Source organism: Malurus melanocephalus, unplaced genomic scaffold (assembly GCF_030028575.1).
Source record: "Malurus melanocephalus ecotype Western Australia unplaced genomic scaffold, MMel_1.1 scaffold_139, whole genome shotgun sequence".
NCBI classification, from domain to species: domain Eukaryota; kingdom Metazoa; phylum Chordata; class Aves; order Passeriformes; family Maluridae; genus Malurus; species Malurus melanocephalus.
In genome coordinates, this window is record NW_026623371.1 from 177,238 (window position 1) to 186,007 (window position 8,770).

General features: G+C 36.2%; 1 protein-coding gene across 2 annotated transcripts in view; it reads right to left on the reverse strand.

The window, feature by feature from the left end:
- Positions 1-16: 16 nt before the first annotated feature.
- The window catches only part of DDC (dopa decarboxylase), a 73,613-nt gene continuing 64,859 nt past the window's right edge, over positions 17-8,770 (reverse strand). Inside the window, exons 13-14 of one of the 2 annotated variants that reach the window (XM_057371052.1) lie at positions 5,640-5,741; positions 17-2,169 (exon numbers count right to left, since the gene is read on the reverse strand). In XM_057371052.1, the coding sequence (XP_057227035.1) occupies positions 1,954-2,169; positions 5,640-5,741 (318 nt within the window). In that variant the 3' untranslated portion in view covers positions 17-1,953. The remainder of the gene's footprint in view (positions 2,170-5,639; positions 5,742-8,770) is intronic. The other variant, XM_057371051.1, reaches the window with a different exon arrangement.

Genomic DNA, 8,770 nt, shown 5'->3' on the forward strand with positions numbered 1-8,770 from the left:
TGTTATGGATGAACATTGTTCTCCAGGTCCTGAAACCTGAATACATCTGAAATTGAATTTAAAAAAAAAAAAAAAAAAGAGAGAGAGAAAAGGGAACAACTGCTAGCATTTTCCACTCTCTTCAGTCTACCAATTGCATTGTGCTGCTACAGAAAAGCTAAATTTCATATTGGTTCTGCTAAAGAGAATGATGCTATCAAAATTTATGACACTGTACATGACAAGAGTATCTTGTGAAATAGCTCAGTCTCCTGCTCAAATATTACTGGGTTTTGCCAAATTCATTTGTCATCCATTTCTTCATCTATTACGTGGGAAATCAATTCCTTAAGGAAATAGTAATCCTTCCCAGTTTGCACCCCAGAAGGGAGAGATGAAGGATCAACAGAAAAATTTGCCTGGTCCATATTAAAATTTGTTAATATCWTTTGGAAAGACAAAGGTAAGAGTAGACCATGGGCCAAATTAATTGTCCTGATCCATATTCCCTGATCTACTGGCAACTTTCCAACTGTAGGAAGTGTACTTGAAAGGGATGAAGGAAGAAATCTAAATAATTGCAYGTTGCTCAGGAGGCTTTAGAAGTTAGTATGAGCAGTAGAAGGAAGATTGCAATGTAGAAATTAATCCTACATATTATGTTTCTCAGACCAGCTATTTATGTTGCTTTTATTTACACAAAATAACTGTCTGAAATTTATGTTTTAAAAATGGCAAAAGTACTTCTTGACTTGATATTTTTGTTTCATTTTACCTCTTTCATTTTAGCTTTGTTGTGCCTGCCTTCGACAGGATGAAATATCAATGGTTTGTGTCAAGTACATATGGTTTGATTTTCTCTGAAAGAGGTTTTCAGTTATTTTTATCTTCCATTCATCGCTGTTAATTTAAGAAAACCACTGATGGGTGCACCAAAGCAGATTTTGGGGGTTAGTTCTCTTACTTTCTATTTTTATTGTCATTTTTTACTCATTTGTTAGCTAATTTGAAGAACTAAGAGTAACATTTTTGACATCACATTTCTTAGCACTTTTGTCAAGATTTATTACACAATGAAATAATCAAAATGGTAGACATAAAAACAAGTCACAACTCAATTTCACAGAACATATTTTCAAGTAATCCCTGCTTATAATAACTTGATTAAAAATATAGAGCACATGGCTTTTGACAAAACTCTTCAGGAGGAGCTTTTCAGGGGCTCCATWATGAATGATCAATCTGGAAACCAATAGCCAGCATAACCTATTTACTGTCATTTGACAAAATGGCTGTTTTAAAAGCAAGCCCTTTAGGGAAAAGTAGAGAACCTGCCAAGAGGACAATTAGCAATCAGTTAGTCCTCATTCCCCTTGGTCTGGCTTTGCGGTGAAGGAAAATTTGATGTCCTTTGTCCTTTGTTCATTTACAAAATTACTGCAGCAAGTGCTTCATGACATGACAGTGCCCCAAATCTTGGCAACTACATTTGTGCATGCCTATTCATATTATATTCTATTAAATTCATAACATCTTAACATATTTACAACCCAGACAGGTTATTGAACTTCTCCAACTTGGATTCTTTTTGCAGTCATATTGGTTATAACACCTCTCAGTTTCATCTGTGAAGAAAGGAGTGAGTGTGCTAGGGGTGAATGGGGACAACAGAGGGAGCACCAACCCTTCCATTTCCATTGCTTGGTTGAACAAAGACTACAGATTAGTAAGAAATGTCAGCTCAAGTCTCCTTGGCTTTATGCATCCTGGAAACAGGCAAGATGAAGTACAGAGAACAAATGACAAAGGTTACAACACAACTTGCTGGCAAGGATTTTGCTACTGCAGCTGGGCTATATAACAACCGGTTTTGTATTTTTTTCCTTCATAGTTTGACTTTCCCACCTGCCCCTAAAATAAAACTTGGCAACACAGAGAAAGCCAGTTAATTACCTCATCTCCACTTCACTGCTGTTACTGCTGGTGGTGGTTTTGCTCCCATGTTTTCARAAGATCAGTTGCCAGCTGTGAGATGTGCTGCCAGGCAAACTTGATGTGGGTGGATTCCACTGTGCGGGAACAAATAGCAAAACGTAGCACAAACTTCTCTCGCAGGTAGCATGGGACCAGATGGATCTTCTTGGCATCATTTATGCTTTTAAGAAGTGCCTCGTTTAGTTCATTTGAGCCCTGAAATCATTGTATATGTATATGGCAATGAATTTCAGAAACAAGTCTGGAAAATGTAAATCCCACCAAGCAGCCGAGCCCAAGTAGCACCAGTAACAAGAAGCCATTTTCTCATCTCTCTGTGCTTTGCCATCAAAGGATCACAAAAAGATGACAATGAAAGACAGAACTTTTAAACCACAAAGAGATTTATGTATTACCTTGGGTTTAGGAGCAGTGTTCACACTGGAGCATTTGTGTTAGCTGACTGCCTTTTTGTGACCTAAGGCTATGAGCTATGTTAAAAGSATTCATTATTGTGTCCATTAGACTCTTCTTGGTTCTAATCAAACATAGGAGGAAGTTTTACAGTGAAATATACTAACTTTCCTAAAACAAACSTTCCAGTCTTCACTTATGCATGGCTGCTGTGAGATACTCTTTTGAATACGATATTTTACCCTTAATTAAGAAATTTTTATGGAAATGTATCCCTGGCATAAGTAGTTTCAYATTATCAATGGAAACCCTAAAAGAGTATTTGCCTCAAGTTCTGTAGGAATTGTCCACCACAGAATCCCTCAGAGGAAGTATCTTAGCTATTGTGCAACCTTTAATCTCTCTATTACACTGGTGCTAAGACAGAATTGCAAGAAATTCTGGGAGCATCTGCACTTTTACTGCAGTGTCTCCTTACTCACAAATGGACAAATTGGTCTGTTCAGCAGTGGTTGTGTTACTGTGGCAGCATTGGTCTTCTTGAAAACRTCCTGATCAGAAAACACCTCCAAATCTGAGCAGTTGTGACTTTTCTGCTTAGACTTTTCCGTATGAAAACAAAGGATAAAGCACACTGTGTCCCATTTTCAATAAGGGTAGATGTATCATTCTAATGTTTTTGGGTCATAAGGGTTGAACCCAAGTTAAAACCTTCTTCTGACTTAGCACAAGTTTTTAGAAATTTTGTTCAAAGTCCTGAAATTCATGGCTTTATWCTTTCAAGAGATGCTTATGCAACTGAAATGCTCCTAACTAAAAAATGGAACAACTTTGTGTTTTGCAAGTCCCTACCTACTACAGGCCAGTCACTGGTGACAATGATGTCCTGCTTTCTTATCAAGGGTAATGTATTATTCAAGTGACAAGCCTTGCCTTTAATATCAAATGCACAGCACTGTCTTTCAGGCTATACAAGCAGTTATCAGATGTTAATTTGGCAGGGGTGGGGGGAGGAAGGAGAAAGATTCATATATCTTTCTTCTGTTCTAYTCTCAGAGCTCCACCTTAGGGCTGCTGTGACACTTGGGTGTCACGTCAAATTGAAGTTAGTAGTGACTAATCCTCTCCCAGAGCTTTGAGCAGCCAGCTTTGATTGAGTCTGTGAGCTTCAATAAGACAGCATTCTCACCCCCTTGGAGAAATTACTAGCTTGACTTGTATTCATCTGCAGTCATGACAAGGAGGCCTAAAACTAACCCTTTGGCATGACATATTTGATGAAATAATTATAATATGAAAGTCATAGGTAATTAGTCCATTTGCTCAACAGTGTGAAAGACAAAAATTTAAAAGTTACAACTAAGCAAAAAAATAAAAAAGGGCTTCTCAGGAACACAGGAAGGAAGAAAAAAAATTCATCATTTTAGGGCTATGCAGCATTGTACAGTTCAAGTCCCCTGACCCCTAGTCCTACTGYAAGTACATAAAAGTTAAAAATATCCTAAGATGTATTTTAATATTCCTTATAAAAATCACAGAAAGATTTTTGAAGGAGTGATATAAAAAGCAAATAAAGCTGTAAAAATATGTATAAAAACCTCTTAATTGAAAACCTGCTAGTTTTTATTCCTTTTTGGATCAGGTAGGCAAGAAATGAAAACACTGCTCTTTCAACACTGGTTTTCAGTGGAATCAGGCTTTTATTCTACAACTTGTTCCAAGGTTTCTTAGCTGAAGGTCCAGTGTTTACCTCCTATTGAAAAATTGTCTTTCCCTGTAGATGTGATTTCTTCCTCTGGATCATGAGGGACAGCAGAACAGATGTAAATGAGCTCCTGGTGTGATCAAAAGTGACAATTCCTGTGTTGCTATGCTCTATTTCACCAGAACTTTTCCTTTAAAATAAATGTAGAGCACTAACAGCTGTCTCTRGATTTGCAAAACTAGTGTTTGCTTGTTCCATGCAAGAGAGCAGACTGCAACCAACATTTTGTTATTGAGCAATAAAAGCCACAGAATCTGTCCCTCAAAATATTTTAAAAGTTCTTATTGGGAAAGAGATTATATTCATGTTTCCACTTACTGAATAAACTATTTTCTGTTATCTGTCTGATCCCCTAGACAAAGGGTCTTTAAAAACTTTATTTTAAACAATATAAATTCAAATGAAACCATTTTCCTATTCCAGATGACTTCAAAATTACTTTGTCATTTACTTGCTAGCTTCTTCAGCCAGTTGCATCAAACTCAGGTAACTGGTGAATAAATGACTGGAAAAAGAATTTGTTAAAAATAGTAATACCACACTACCCAGAAGGAGAAAAGATGTGCTTGGAGCCTTCAGGAAAGATAAAAGCTCATTTTGGTATCATGTTAACTAGAAAACACTAGTGCTGTTTTTATTATTGTTGCTTGGTCAGATTCAGTGTCACAACCCAATCCTTTACAGAGGTTTTAGCTGCAAGCTACTCTAAAAAATGAGTTCATTACGTAAAATAAGACACTGATCCCCTTTCCATGTCTGATTAAAACAAATGAGCTTTCCCAGCTATTGCAGCTTTTATGCAGCAAGTGCAGAATGAATTTTCTAGTTTCTCTTGGGCAAGGTCTCTACATCAATGGACTTGGCACTGTGAGAGATACTGGGGAATAAAAGAGCAAACAGGACAAAAGGATCATGTTCAGCAATAAAAAGAAGACCAGGACCAAGGGCAGTTGGGAAGCTGGCCTCCCATGTAACCTGTTCTTAAACATATCTTGCTTCSATTTTTCCAGTTTGACGATAGAATTTTATAGATGAAAAATTAGTCTTTAAACAAAACAAAAAGTGTTTAGTGCTCTAATTTTCATCTATGATAGGAATTTGTTAATGAAATTGCATATTAAATATATACACATAAGAAATTAACCTGACAAGAAACAGGTAATACACACTCATCATATACAGAAGTCTAGGGAAATGTAGTAGAACACTCATCTTTATCRAACCTCATCACTCATAGAATGTAATTTTGTATGACTGGTTACAATGTTTTTTTGCCTTGATTATATATTTCCATACCCTAATATGCTTTAATTTCTATAAGCTTTTGATTAAATTTTAACAAATCTATCTTAAGCTTTTTTCTTTCATCTGCTTTGTTCTAAACAAACTCCCTTCACTTTCCTTAAAAAATAATCAAGTATATTAACTACAAAGACTGTATTTAATTGCAGGTTATGGTGTTGCTATGAAACATGAGAAGAGAAATAGGAGATCTTAGCAGCCTTACCTTCAGCCGGAAACAGACCAGTCCCAAGACAACCTCAGCACAGACCTCAAACCTTTCATCCTGAAGGACCAAGTGTTCAAACTGATGCGACAGCCTGACATGCTGAGAAGAGAAAGTATCTATGCTATACACATTTKATTCACCAAGAGAAAAGGTGTGCTAAAATACTTCAAATTCATTTGCTCTGTTCCTTCTGCTGATGTGTGATATTATTCACATATTGCCATCTGTTTGTTAACTTCCATCCCACTTATGACTTCCAGAGGCCATATYGAGCCATTGCTGTATTATTATCTCAGTTTGTCTTAGGCAGTGCTGGTCTACATCTTAATAAGACAATTCAGCACAGTTTTACATGATATCACAAGAAGAGTAAATAATTTTAATGATTCCCCTTTAGGTTTTACACCACTGTCAGTTTTGGCTGGGAATGGCTAAAGAGTGCAGAAGTAATTAGAGGGAAAGRGGGAAATGCACAGATATACAGGGAAAAATTGTCACAATTTCAGTGCRAATTAACCTGGAAAGAAACWCCTTTTAGAATAGTTCACTTAATAYGTGAAATCTGAARAAAGGGAGAACATGCTCACTATTCTGACCTGGGTGCTCAGGTTCAGTTGAAATGAAAGTTGATGTCAGTATAATCAAAAAAACGCATAGCAAATCTCAGCAAACCTGTTGAGAAGTTACTGAGGCAAAAAAAGAATGTCACTGGGCACCAAGCCAGAGCAATTATTTTGAAGCAGATGAAACCAAAATTCCAATAAAGAGGAAAAATACCAACAGACATATTAAAAAACAGCTGGGAAGTCTTAACATCAGTCAGTGATACTTGCATACTCCTACTATGTTTTGTTTTGCTTTCTTCCAAATAGAAAATTAATTTAAAAGCACTTGAAAAAAAAATCAGCCCATATCCTCATCAGGTAGCTGCAGTCCCTTATTGAGTTCCCTTCCTACTGGCTGTATCATTAGCTTAGTGTTCACTATCCTAAAAAAACAGAAAAAMAACCAACCAAMCAAMCAAARAAAGAKAAGACAACARYARCAACTAACSATTTGAATTAYAGTTTRTCTTCATGCAATAGCCAGYCTACCCMAAAAATTATCTGAAACATCTAAAAATCATGTTTAAATGTTCTACAGCTTTTATACATTTAGGATTACAAATAATTTTGCTAAAAATAAACAACTAAGCCCATGCTTTTGCACTTGGCTTTTTGTAAGTACAAGGACAGCTATTAAACAAAAATGAAACATATCCCCTTGGGTCAAGGTTAAATATGGAATGTTTCATCTCACAGGAACTTCTTCCAAAAGGATAAGAACACGGCAAAACAGAAATTACAGAAAAAGAAAGAAAGAAAAAAAAGCCAACAGATTTTGCAATCTTAATCATAGCTTTCTGGTGTTTTTTTATTTCTTAAAATAGAAAGACATAGTTTAGATTRAATCAAAACATTGCTTCAAAACCTTCATACTGGGCTTACTGGTTCCCCACGCAACCAGCCAGCTTTCCTGTTGTTATCACTCCCACTCTGCTGYTTGTTACATCCATTTATCATCTCACTCTAAAATTAGCCTGAAAGCTCTTTGAGTCAGGAATGAGACCAATAAAATGCCCAGTCCCCTCCAAGGCATTTGAATGTTCTGCTAATATGAAGAGCATGAATTTACAGCTGTGATATCCAACTAGAAGTATCTGCATACAYACAGATACTTGTATGCATAATTAGTGAATAAAAAACATGTTAAATATAGGCACAGGTGTTGTAATGATATTTTACTGTGTCCTCCTATCTTCACATTTTGTGGCTTTAACCAAACATGTCTTCTACACAGCTTTGCAAAAATCCACACTGCATGTACCATGTCTTGGAAATCAAAACCAAAAAAAAATCCCATGTTCAATGACATAAGAATTTCACAACTGTCCAGCTGAATGTAATCAAAATTTAATTGGGTAAGAATTGAATGAAACAAACATTTAAGATTTGTCTTGCTGWAAGAAGTTTGTACAAGAAAACTGTRGACCCAAGCTGWGAATTTTGTAGCAGGTACTTATGTCCACTTTTTAAACTAAATTATTTTTCAAATTAATTTGAAAGAAATAAAAGGGAAAACAGAAAAATTTTAGTAAGTCACAAGCCAAAATTCTGGAACTATTTTGCATTCATATCTGCATTCAAATACTTCTATCCATAGCAAATCTTAAAAAACAGCAATATTTGGTAAAGACGCTGGGGGGCACCAAGAGTTTTGGATTTTACAGAACTGGAAGGAGAGAAAGTGGTGATTTAACTGGAGTTTCACGTGTATAGCTTTGCTTAAATACAGTTACCCTAGACCCTGCACCTTTGAACCATAAGCTATTATCCTGAATTGCTCCGACAAAGATTGCTGCAACATTAAAGTTAAATATTATTAATCCTGGAAGTTCAAGCTCTGTAAAACTGCAGGGCATTTAGGTATCACACGTGCCTCTGTAAGTCCAAAAGCTGTACTCACGCTCTGGATGTGAGCACAGCAATAACTCACAGGAGGACACGTGTGGCTTTAGTGCTTCAGCTTTTCAAGATAGGCAGGTACACTGTTAAAATAAAGTCCCATCTGGAGAACTGCAGGCACTGAAACTAAGGATAGGAAAGAAGTAAAAAACTGACAGGCTGTTCTCGGTTTTCTGCTGAATGTGTATACACCGAGCCTGACCTATGGATACCTTAACTTTCCAAGTGCTTTTCATTTTGACATCTGTGTCAAGCTGTGTCCCTGGCACCATTAACTTAAAGTTGGTATTCAAACATTATTTAACTTTTCAAAATTATTTTATCTGGAGCTAGTTTTTSGTTTAACAAAAATGTGGACATACAYAAACCAACTCATATACTRTTTCTAGAAATACCATTTGGGCAATCCCTTCATCATGTGGGTTCTCAAAGTGGAATCATATGGACGGTGTTAATGTGCTGAAATATCTTGCTATATAAGAACAGAATAACAGGCCCAGTCCTTGCAGTGAAATTTAGCTGATTGAAAAAAAGAAAATGTTATATATTACCATTATCTAAGGTAAATAATCACTGCTCTTCTGCAGTGAGAAAGGAAACAAGGGATCTAATTAATTTGGTTAT